Genomic DNA, 13,514 nt, shown 5'->3' on the forward strand with positions numbered 1-13,514 from the left:
GCAAAAAAAAAAAATTTGAAAAACAATAATGAGTCCCTTGAAAAGATAAAAATGCAATGCAGGGAAATAGAACGAGAGTTAGAAATATATATTTCTATGATTATATAATAGTTGATGAGAAAACAAGTCACAGTCTAGAAGAAGAAAATCTTCAGCAACAAGATTTAAAATGTACTCCTTGAAATTATATGGTCTTTTCACTAAAATTATACCGTCTGGATTCACAAGTTAATCTTAACAATAAACACCTATAAACCCATCTATCTACAACTTGAATCTCTTACAATTTAAAATATCAAAACCCTAACCTTAATTCTAATCTTATATAGCAAAACAATTAGAGATCAAATAATTTTGTTTGTTGTGATGCATTACTAATAAGAGAGAGAGAGAGAGGCAAATGTTTTTCTTTCTCCAGTGCATTCACGAGGTACATACATGTTTGGTTGACTAGAATTTCCAGATATTTTTCTTTGTTCAATGCCGGTAGTGAGACAAGAAGTGCCAAACAAAAAAAATAAATTGTAACATAAAGAAATTAGTGTATAAATGAGATACACATTTGTGAAACATGCCAATAAGATCATCAATGAAACGAGACTCATATTTAAAACATCAGGATACCATCATTGGGCTTGGATCATAAAGTGAGTCAACACCCTTTAATCAAGGAAACAACCAGATTCTTCCCACAACATCATATGCAATATTCTAGCTATGTTCCTTGCCCTCAACTGTCGACAATACTTTTTTTCATTGTGCATTACCATAAAATTCGAGTGGTGTTTTCGTGAAGGGAAATGAAAGCAAGTGTAAAATGAAACTTCAAGATCCACTAATTCAATCACAACTCCCCTAAAGCTTTGTACACGAGAAAACAACTAACCTGGCAAGTTGGGTGCATTTAAAACATCATCATTGAACCAACTAAATTGGCAAAGCAGTAGACCCACAAAGTGTTAGAAATAGAGTTGAATGGGGCCACTCCTAACATTGCTATTCCTTTTTTTTTTCTTTTACCATAAGTAATGAGATAAAAAAACACAGCAACACCCATACATAAAGTATTATTATTGAAATAACAACAACCATAAACTAGATTTGAAGGATAAAATTAAAGATCACATAAACTTTGACAAAAGGACAGAATAAAAAAAATCAAAAGAAAAGAAACCAAATTGAAATTAGTATTATTCTTATTGAAGAAAAAATTAAAAAAACCTGTTATGATCGATAAAATTGAAATCCATAAAAACTTTGATAAAAGAGCAAAAAAAAAAAAAAGAATGGAAACTAGAAGGACCGAATTGAAAAACTTACATTTAAAAATTAAAATTGAAGGATTAAATTGAAATAAAGATAAAACTTTAATAAGGAAAAAAAGAGAAAAATAAAAAAAAATCAGAACTGAAAAGACTAAATCTAAAACATCAATAACCATAGGGATTGTAGTTGATTTTTTAGGCTAGAAGAGTATGAAGGGGGAAAATAGGAAGGGCCATGGGCGACAAACCAACCACCTTTAGATGCCATGTGCCACCAATATCGGAAGAGAACACGAAGGAGAACCAAATGAGATGACGAAAGCTTATTTTACACTACCAGGAAATGGTGCACGCGCCGCCCAAAGTGCGGAGCGTTGTCCACGCGCCAACAATTTTTTGCATTTAAAAATCATGAATTAAATGGTAAATTACGTTACAACCATCAACCAAACCAATAATTACAAAAAAAAAAAAACAGTGAGAAAAAGACACCAAAACCCTTGTTTCAATGGCAAATATTTCTGTCCTTAAAGTTACATACGTAATCTTATTATATTCTAAAAAAGAAAAAGACAACACCCTTGCCTTACAATGCTAGTTTTTTTTTTATTCCAGGGGTATTTTGGTTCTTTTACTATTCATAAATATATTGAATGGACAGAAATACCCCCAGACAAATCTATAATGACTGATTATTGTATGAAAAGATAAAAATACCCTTGGCTTAAAGGAAAACAATATATCATTGACTAAATACATGCATACTTCATATATATCTATTCCTATTTTTTGTTGAATATTGAATAATAGTTGAATAATGGATACCCAAAACCCGATCCATGTCGTCCTCCACGGCCAGACCACCACCGCGCCAGGTAGCTTTCTTCTTCTTCTTCTTCTTCTTCTCCATTGTCTCTGCTCACAGCGTGAACAGTGGGCGTGAATTATATAATTCACGTCCACTATTCATGCAGTGGACTATATTTATTTAAAAAAAATCCAAAAATTTTCAAAAACAAATCATTTCAAAAAATTGTGATTTTCTCAAATATTTTTCTAGAAATTTTGCATAATATCAGGTTGTATATTTACACTTTTAAATACAAATCCGGTATTAAAATAGCTGATTTTCTCCAAAATATTTCAAAAAAAATCAAAACATTTTTTTTTAAAATCTCAAAAATGTTTAAATTAATTTTCCCTTTTCAAAAAAAAAAATATTTTGTTTGTTTGTGTACGGCTAAATCCTTAAAAATTTTTGAGCAAATTTTCATTAAAAAATTGCATCTTTTTCATGTTTTGAAGATAAAAAAAAAATGAATATCATAACCAGTTTATGATCATCCATTAGAGTTTGACCAAAAAATCAAAAACCTTTTTCCAATCCTTTTTTAGGGTCCAGATGTAGATTTTAATATCTATGGGGTGTAAAATTATATGATAAAGTACACCTTCAGTTATTAAAGATACAAGGTGTAAAAATGCGATACTAAAATTCAGATTTTAGAACGGTTAGGATTTAACCCAATAAGGTAGAGACTTTCTCATGAAGAGAGATCTGCCTTAAACCTTAGGAAAGACCAGCGAATAGAAATCTGGCCTAGAAAAACAATCAAACAACAATGTAGCTTACTTTAGGTAGGGTGTACTAGGGGTAACGCCTCTTCCCCTTGCACAACCAGTTCCTTACCTAGACTCTCACAGATCATAGGTTCCTAGTGACCATAATACTAGGTGCCACCTCCTAAACATTAATCATAATTTTAGAATTAAATCCAAAAAACCTTCCCAACACACAACACCTCACAACAGGAGGCACAACAAAAAGCCTTCGTCGTTGCCAGACAATGTCGCGTTGACGCTCGTGCACCCGCTACAAGCTAGATTACCCATTCACATATAGATGAAACTTAAACCTATCCTTTGGTTACCTTTAGGACATGAGGCATACAACCATGTTTTTTTTTTCTTCTATTATGCAGTGTTAAAGTTGACAGACCATTCTTGATGTTTTCAAATAGGTTAGTGTCAGCTTCTAACAAGGCTAAACTGTTAACGATCCTTTGTGGATTTCCTAGTTGAATATTATGAGACACTACAACATCGTGAGGAGAATTGTCTAAACTTGGAAAATGCATTAACTTCAACACTTAATGTTACTAGGACAACCAATGAAGTCACCAAGCTAAGGGCTATTGTGAGAGGTTAAGCATGAAAGACCAAAGTTTATTTAGTGAATGTTAGGACGTTATAGCTAATCTGTTAAGGGTCCTTGTACAAGATGATGCTATCAAAACCATGGTTCTGTATTGGAAAATGAATTTATGGTAATTTACTTAGACCTAACTCCTATAATGGAGAAATATCAAGCTTTGCTAGAATTTCGAAAGTGACTATACTGAAACTATACATATATCCAAGTGATGAAACACCACATCTCCTAGAAGTTCAATTAGGCTTGCAAGCTACTAAGTTGAAGGCTAACATTAGATATAAAGCTAAGGGGTGGCTTTAGTCACAATAGAAACCAAGATTTTACACACACACACATACTCAAACTTGAAGTGCACGAGGATAGCTTTGAAACAAACAATGCTTTTTTCTTTTAAATTTTAAACTCAAATTGTTAATTCCATATTATTAGTTATTTCAAAAACCATTCAAAGCTTTAAACTACATCATAACAAATGAGACTGGTATAATAATACTTAGCTTTTACATATCTTGATCGTAAGCCATTTACGGCCTATAATGCTAGCAGTTTCCCTATATATGATATAAGAGAGGAATAACATCAATGACTTTCATTGTCATCAATGGACTGATATGACCTTTGAGAAATAGAAGAGCACGTATCATGAGTTGTAAATATTGGGTTAAAATTTAAGGTCAATCATAGAGTTCAAGAATATCTTGCGATACAGGCAAGCAAATACAACATGAATTTTGTTAGTTGTTGTCTTTTTTTTATCTTGTAGACTTTCTATTTGAAAAAGATTTTTTTTGCTAACAATGCAAGGATATTTAACAACTAATTTTGAGAGATTTTATAATTATACAAGACTCTTATTGGCATAAATAAAGTTTTCATTATATGGTAGGGATTATTTAATAAAATCCTAGCTACAAAAGAAAACCTTATAGACAGCAATAAAGGGAAATCAACCTAATTATTAGTTTTTCATTTTTTGCTAGGATTTCCTAACATAGTTTATTATGTGCAACTACGATAAGTAATTAAATTCAAAAGTTTTCATACTTGGAGAGGGCATTATTTGTTATTTGTTGTCTTTTGTCTATTTGAAGAAGATTCTTGTTATAATAGGAATCCAAAGCGTCATGTAGTTTTTTTTATATATATTTTGGCCTTTTTCCTCAGTTATTGATTTTTTTTATTTTTAATTTAATCCTTCCAATTTGTGTTAATTGGGATTTAAAGTTGATAATTTATTTTAATTTGCATTTTATTTACTTATCTTAGTATCAAAAAATACTCCAACATCAAGTTGGTACTCGATTTTGTAAGATATTGTTAAATTCTTTACTTTTCTAAAGATTGAGTCAAGTAAAAGGATCCCCCACACATACCTATATGATGACAAAGTGATGATATATATATTAAATGTTCATAATTCTAATAAATGACAGACTTATGGAACTACCATAATTTCTAAACATGAATCTCAGTGCACTAGATTACAAGATAAACAATTTCTTTTAGAAGAATTCTATATTTTATGGGAAGAAGTTTCTGATCTAGTTACATTTCTCTAGTAGTTGCAATATAACAGTAAACACTCATTTGAAAATCTTTGCCACGGACGCTGCATAGAAATGCCCTAATCCATGTAGTTTTTTAGAGGGAAAGTTAAGGGACCCTAGAACAAAAGCTCGTTAAGTGCATTGTTTTCTTGGATAGCAATGCAAGAGATAAATTTGACTATTAACACATAAAAAATGAATAATCCTTCAGTCCATAAATTTAAAACACTCATCACTCAATATATTATATAGTAGACACACAACAAATAAATAAGATAACATATATAAAAAAATAATCACAATGAAAAACTAACTTACAAACACAATTAACTTTCGAACTGAAATGGGCTAGGTGTATGGGGTTGCGCTATCCAAGTTTTGGATAAGGAAATCCTTACAGACCAAACACACTCTCTTACCAGTCCCGTAAAATGCGCTTTTCAAGCACATAATAGCCAAGCCCCTCCCTCTTTTCCCTAATGAATGCAGCAATTCAAGAAGTTAACCTACAAAACATAAGATATTAATGATAATGTTTCCTTGTCGAGAAAAGAACACATAAGATAATCAGGAAACCCTCTTCTTTGAAGAAACCCATTTGCCATTACCCCCAATCTAAGTGAACCACTAAACTTGGAACATGGTAAGAAAATCAAAACAATATTACCAATATGATACCCGATACATGATATTCCTGAAAATAGAACACCACCAGAAAAAAAAACAATAGATTAAACCAAACAACAAAGCTGAGCAACAAAAAACAAATCCAGAAATGCTCTTAAACTGCAGATAAAATAAAAAAATTATTAGCCATAATGGATAACCAAAATCCATAAAGTAATGGTATAACAATACCTTTTCTAACTGGCAACAGAGATCATGATTATTAGAGGCCTCTTGACAAGATTTATGAAGATCATGCTCTAGTGCAGTGACTTTTGCATGTAAAGATGTGAACTCCTATTAAATCGAGTTGAAAAGAAGAAGGATTAGAAATTTATTGTCAAAACATGTTGTGCTTCGAGGAAATCATTCCACAAATTGCAACGACAAAAACAAAAGCAACAATAAAATCTAACAAATTACAGGAATTTTACAAACATGAACAATTTAAAACTAAATCACCGAACTGATACCTCTAAAGATGAGCAATCACCATTTTAGAAGTGCTCTTTGGGCCAACTATCCTATGTAATGAATATATGTCATTCTAGACAAATTTATAGAGACCACATGTGTACAACTCTCAACATTAAGTTGCAGAGTAGCAGTTCAATATGTATGACAAACATTTCCAGTTGTGGTCTTTTAGTGGCCTTTGCACCCAAATTATAATGGGTTTAGACAACAAATTTAGTTCCTTACAATCAATTACAAAAATTTATCAATGCAATAAGCAACAATGAGTTCCAAAACGAAACTTGCCACCTAAAGATCCATGGGAACAATGATAAATGGCCTCCAAACCAAATTCAATTCAAGCATAACAAAAAATAATATTCATAACTATTTTCATGATGTCATTTACAAGTCACTACAATCTCTTCTCATGGTTATGATAGTAAACATTAAATGATGTCCATTTCCTTCTTGGTTACAAATGGTTGATGATATCCAAAAACATTGATCAATAAGTTGTGATTAAGTTGGAAAGAGTGCAATTAAGGCATCGTGTTACATAATATCCTTTTTTATTTCTATCTCCTTGTTTCTGCAAAAAAATAAACACATATAACATAGCGACGACATATTCATACCTTCATTTTCACAGTAACATATTTCCCTCCAAATTTGCTTCATGACATCGATCATCGTCACAATTATCATATTCGTGATCAACATCTTGTCAAGATACCACAAAATTTATAGAACTGTTCCAACGGCTATCTAGATTGACCACAAATGTATGACATGAAACTTTAAAATGCACTCATATGGTTATCTCAAAATTTCAACTTAAAAGACCAAAAAATATACTGATTAAACTTGGAAAACAATAAAAAGACAAAGGAAGAACGCCAAGGCATTACACAAGACTAGCAAGGGAAAAATGAACGATGTGAGTAAATAAAAGAACAAATGAAACAAAGACATAAAAGGCTCCTTTAACTAACCTTTTTCTTCATCATAGCCAAATGACCACGACCACCTTGCACGAGTTCAAAGAATACTTCGCTAAAGTGCTCAACAACTCCTTTGACAGTGCAATATTCATTGTCTCGCTGATCTAAAACAAATATCAGTTCTATGATTTTCTGCACACAAGCATTGAAGTAATAAAACATAATCTCATTGAAGTAAAGATACATAAATCTTAATCTCACGTTAAAAACAATAAGTACAACATAAGATATTTAAGCAATAAAATCCAGCACCATAGTTCAACTTGACTTTTCTGGAGTTTCTCCTGTTTCTCAGTGATATTTACATGTTGGTCTAGTGCCTTCTTGTTTACATGGCTGAAGTTGCTCATTGCACCTATGAAGCATTTTATGCAACTCTTTCACACTCTACTTATACCTATATGTTCCAATAAAAGAAAGCATGTCACTTCTCAAAAGATGAAAGCTTAAGTGGAAGCATGCAAACATGACCTATCTCAGTAAGTACCAAGTACATGTAGAGGCAAGACCAAAACATCATCTGCTAGGATTTCAACATAGATATTGGCTGGCAAATCAGGCAAGATAAATAGATTTAAAATAATGATTACAAGACAATAATACATAAAAAGCCAAGAACAAAAAATTAAAACTCAGACTAGAGCAAATTCATAGTTAGTCATTTACCACATAAAAACAGGATAAAGCAAATTCACAATTCAGAGTTCCTATGAACTTGAACAAATAATATGCTAGAAAGGCTAATCATTTCTTTAGATATAACTCTTGTTAAGTCCAGTTTACTAAAGATACCCAAACAATTCAAAAAAGAAAACAAAAAAGAAAAACCCTTAACATTGTGTTTTGATCATGGAATTATCTGATAAGAGGGCCTGGTCCTTTCTTAATTAAATGATGAGCATGAGATAAGAAAGTGCCACCTATAGAAAGATTCTGACAACACCAGCATGCATCTACATTGATGTTAAAGTATCAGAATAGACTAATCTAAACTCTTGCTTGAGCCAATTTGAAGAAAAAAGACGTAAATCATCATTTTCCATTTACAGCCTTTTGTCACGAATAGCTTTGCTGGAAAATGGGTTGCCCGACCTTGTTTTTTGATAAAGGATGCTCACCTGCTTTTCACACTCCATTATATTGCAAGTTGCCAAAACCGTTTATGAAAGAAAGACACTGCACAAAGAAAAATTCCTTCTACCAAATAAAAGTGCTATTTTGGCATAGAAAGAACCATCAAGATAAGGAAAGAAAATACAGCTCTTGACCTTTGAGAAAAGTCTTCAATTGAAAATCCCAAGCAGTATAATTTTTGCTAATGAATATGACACAAACATTATTTGACTTCTCCATAAGGACTAAGACTATGATTGAGAGAGAAAACTATGAGTGGGTGCTTTGATATCATTATAGAATGGTTAGAATTCAAAATGAATTAATTTTCACTAGGTAACCATTACATATAGGGCCAACTACTGGTTTGTACAAGGGACTAATTATACAGGGAAACCAGGCTAGCTGCTAGTTATAGAAGGAAACTAGAGTCTTTCATCAATGTCAATGATGGTATCTATCAGCAATAACAAAAGGTTCAAGGAACATTAAATGCTCCTTTAAGTAACCTTTTTCTTCATCATAACTAAATGACCATGACCACCTTGCATAAGTTCAAAGAATACTTCGCTGAAGTGCTCAGCAACTCCTTTGAAAGTATGATCCATCGATTCATTATTTTGCTGATCTAAAACAAATATAAGTTCTATGATTGCATTGAAGTAAAAAAAAAACATAATCTCGATGAAGTAAAGACACATAAATCATTATCTCACGTTAAAAACAATAAGTACAACATAAGACAAGCTTACTTTAGAGTTCTCCAGTTATGACTTCAGCTAATGAGTTAGCATCATTTAGTTCTTGCCTCTTCAATATAGCTTCACCATATAACATTTCAAACCTTGCAAAGGATATTATGGCTTCCAACTTTTGTTTTTGTCATTTCAGATTAGTTGTGAAATTAGTCTCTAGAATCCATCTGAAATAAGTTGCTTGAAAGACATACTGATATGAAGTACATTATTCAAACGATAAAGTGTCCATGGCAGAAGGTCAAGAGACTGCTAGTGATTATGCCATATCGTCTAGCAGATTGCGAACACAGTATAAGAGCGAATATTTTACATAATAGAATATAATAGGTAAATTACTTGCGTGATGTCACGGGTTGTTATAGGAATGATGCAAGAAGCCAAGTGAGGATTACTTGAACTAATCCAAAAAGCCGAGCAGACAAAGAACGTAGTAAAAATGGGAAAAGAAAAATCAATAGTGTTTGGGCAAAATGTGCAACCATACGGAGAACCTCTCTATTAAGATGACTTAACAATTGAAAAGGCCAGAGCACAAAACATTCAAATCAATAATCATAGTTGCTATCCAAGTACATTAGTGACTAAAAGTGATGTAACAAAATAAGCCATAAGGGATAGAAGCAAAAGAGCTTAATGGGGTTCCTAAAGGTAAACAATGTTGGAACGCTATGAATGTTGCGCAGGTGTACTCACCAAAAGATCCCAAACTCATCATTTAGCCTTAACTACTCAAATGCACTCAGGTCATATATTCTCTCAAGATAAAAATTAAATAAATCAATGGTTGCATGTAGAAAGTGACACAATGAAAATGTAAATGAACCAACACAATTGTGCAGAAACCATCCATCACAAAGGCATCTCCAATGGAAATGAATTCATCAGATAAGGCATCTATAAGGAAACCCATTCAATCCACCATGCATAATAAAGTAGAAAAACAGTCATTGCATGAATAGAATGGAAACTAGTTTTGTTAAAAATAAAGGCAGTCGCCAAATCAATCATATTCTCAACTGATTTCTCCAATAGGTGTAGTCAACTTGCAGCAGCAACAATTTTTTCCTAATTGAATAATGCTCATAATGCTTACCAGCATCCATTACAGAAACGCTAATAAGAGCATCGCACAGTCACACTATGAAGAGACATCAAAATTTAAAAACAAACTATCATTGCCAATAATAGAACACGTAAGAGCCTTATTGGCAGCCTAGGAAAGCAGGAAAATGATCTGGAAAAAAATTATAGGCAACAGCATGTGTTAACACAAAACATGGGCATAAAGGGCAAATTATGTGAATTATGTGCATCTATTGATAAAAATAACGCTCATAATCCTTACCAGCACCCATTAAAGAAACGCTAATAAGAGCATCCCACAGTCACAGTATAAAGACACATCCAAGGTTTAAAAACAAACTATCATTGCCAGCAAAACATATAACAGCCTTATTGGCATCCTAGGACAGCACGACAAAGATCTAAGAAAATATAACGGGCAGGAGCATGTGTTAACACAAAACATAGGCATAAAGAGCAAACACGTGAACGATGTGCATCACTATTGATAAAAATAATTGTGCTGACGTTCTGAAAAGATGAAACAACAGACAAAATTAAAATGCTGATTAAAATCACGCATATCAAAACAAAAGATTGCAACGCAAGCTTACCAAAAGATTTAAGGAAAACAAAAACAAAAAATCACCCAACAATTAGTAAAGAAAAGAAACCTAGAAATCCACAAGAAGCTTTCTTGAATCTACAAGGAAAGTAGAAGTCGACATATCCACAAGAGTAAGGAAACATGCAAAAAATCAAATTTCACTCGACAAGCATCTAGCATTACGACTCGAAAAAATGGGTGCCTATTCAGGTCCACAAATCCAACACTAGGTCATACCAAAGTAGGAAATAAAATACCCAAATAATTCTAAAATAATTGTGTTCTCTTGACCATGTTTTATTATTATCTGCCATCTCAGCTGTATGAATTAGTTTAATGTGAGGGAAATTTTCAGCTGAAATCATAGCTTATGTAATAATATGTAAAAACTTTTAGTTGAGTAGATACCTTACATTTTAGCCTATTCTAAGTTACACCCTTATAGTATTCAAGAAGTGTGTTGATGACAAGATAATACAAGAGAATTTCTAAAATGCTTTATGTTTATTTCACTAAGAGAGTTACACACACAAACACACACATACCAAGAATGATCAAATCCCTTAATTCTAGGGTCTAATAAACATAATCAGATCCCTTAATCCTAGGCCTATACAATAATGAAAACCTGAGAGAGATAATCAAGGGATATACGGCTATGAAACAAGAATAATCAACGATATAAGCATGCAGCCCATTGCACGAGTCATATCAACATCACTAACAATTTCGGTCATGTAAATTTTTAAAAAGCATATACATTTACAGACAAGCCGTCAGGCATAAACAATGCTCCACGAGTATCCAAGAACGTGTCGATCAAATAATTTAAGTTACTTACAACTATCACATCAAGGAAAAAGGCTATATGTAGGTACTTTATAGCCTTGCTTGCTTTTACACGTGGGACTAATCGACTACAATTATCAAATTGAAACTTTTTCTCACAACTATCCATCCATGGATTCCAAAAGCAATCAATAAAGAGTCGCATCAAAAACTTTCAACCCAAATTTGCAGAACAAGCTAATGAAAACATCAACAATCAATTAAAAAAACACGTAGAGATATATAGCACAGGTAATTTCTGAGTTTTCAATCGTGTACTAGAGTGATCTTAGTAAGCTATACATGGTAAGCTAAATCTCCTTTTCTATTTACGAGAATATATATAGCCAGTATGGTAACCTAATTATAAACATGTAAATAATTAAGGCATCATAAACATATATAAGGATCATCATTTAAAATACCAAATAAGATAGTTATCGTAACTATCCATAATTTTGCAGACCACACCATCAATTTATGGACACATCCAAATCTCCACATATCATGGTTTAGGTAAATACTTAGAAGAATAAGAAGAATAATCAACGATATAAGCATGCAGCCCATTACAGCAGTCATATCAACATCACTAACAATTTAGCTCATGTAAATTTTTAAAAAGCATCTACATTTACAGACAAGCCCTCAGGCATAAACAATACTCCACGAGTATTCAAGAACATGTCTATCAAATAATTTAAGTTACTTAAAACTATCACATCAAGAAAAAAGGCTATATGTAAGTACTTTATAGCCTTGCTTGCTTTTACACATGGGACTAATCGACCACAATTATCAAATTGAAACTTTTTCTCACAACTATCCATCCATGGATTCCAAAAGCAATCAATAAACAGTCGCACCAAAAACTTTCAACCCAAATTTGCAGAACAAGCTAATGAAAACATCAACAATCAATTAAAAAAACACGTAGAGATATATAGCACAGGTAATTTCTGAGTTTTCAATCGTGTACTAGAGTGATCTTAGGAAGCTATACATTGTAAGCTAAATCTCCTTTTCTATTTACGAGAGTATATATAGCCAGCATGGTAACCTAATTATAAACATGTATATAGTTAAGGCATCATAAACATGTATAAGGATCATCATGTAAAATAACATATAAGACTTTAATCGTAACTATCCATAATTTTACAGACCACACCATCAATTTATGGACACATCCAAATCTCCACATATCATTGTTTAGGTAAATGCTTAGAAGAATAATCAACGATATAAGCATGCAGCCTATTGCACGAGTCATATCAACATCACTAACAATTTAGCTCATGTAAATTTTTAAAAAGCATATACAATTAGAGACAAGCCCTCAGGCATAAACAATGCTCCACGAGTATCCAAGAACATGTCGATCAAATAATTTAAGTTACTTACAACTATCACATCAAGGAAAAAGGCTATATGTAAGTAATTTATAGCCTTGCTTGCTTTTACATGTGGGACAAATCGACCACAATTATCAAATTGAAACTTTTTCTCACAACTATCCATCCATGGATTCCAAAAGCAATCAATAAAGAGTCGCACCAAAAACTTTCAACCCAAATTTGCAGAACAAGCTAATGAAAACATCAACAATCAATTAACAAAACACGTAGAGATATATAGCAAAGGTAATTATTGAGTTTTCAATCGTGTACTAGAGTGATCTTAGGAAGCTATACATGGTAAGCTAAATCTCCTTTTCTATTTACGAGAATATATATAACCAGTATGGTAAGCTAATTATAAACATGTAAATAGTTAAGGCATCATAAACATGTATATGGATCATCATGTAAAATAACATATAAGATTTTTATCGTAACTATCCATAATTTTGCAGACCACACCATCAATTTATGGACACATCCAAATCTCCACATATCACTGTTTAGGTAAATACTTAGAAGAATAAGAAGAATAATCAATGATATAAGCATGCAGCCTATTGCACGAGTCATATCAACATCACTAACAATTT

At 32.3% G+C, this 13,514-nt stretch overlaps 1 protein-coding gene across 1 annotated transcript; it reads right to left on the reverse strand.

Moving 5' to 3' along the window:
- Positions 1-5,279: 5,279 nt before the first annotated feature.
- LOC133668387 (uncharacterized) lies at positions 5,280-7,339 on the reverse strand. Its single transcript, XM_062088194.1, has 3 exons — positions 7,145-7,339; positions 5,886-5,990; positions 5,280-5,721 (listed from the first exon to the last, which is right to left on the reverse strand). The coding sequence occupies exons 1-3, from the start codon at positions 7,337-7,339 to the stop codon at positions 5,680-5,682; spliced, it is 342 nt and encodes a 113-aa protein (XP_061944178.1). The 3' UTR covers positions 5,280-5,679.
- Positions 7,340-13,514: the final 6,175 nt, after the last annotated feature.

Source organism: Populus nigra, chromosome 11 (assembly GCF_951802175.1).
Source record: "Populus nigra chromosome 11, ddPopNigr1.1, whole genome shotgun sequence".
Classification (NCBI taxonomy): Eukaryota; Viridiplantae; Streptophyta; class Magnoliopsida; order Malpighiales; family Salicaceae; genus Populus; species Populus nigra.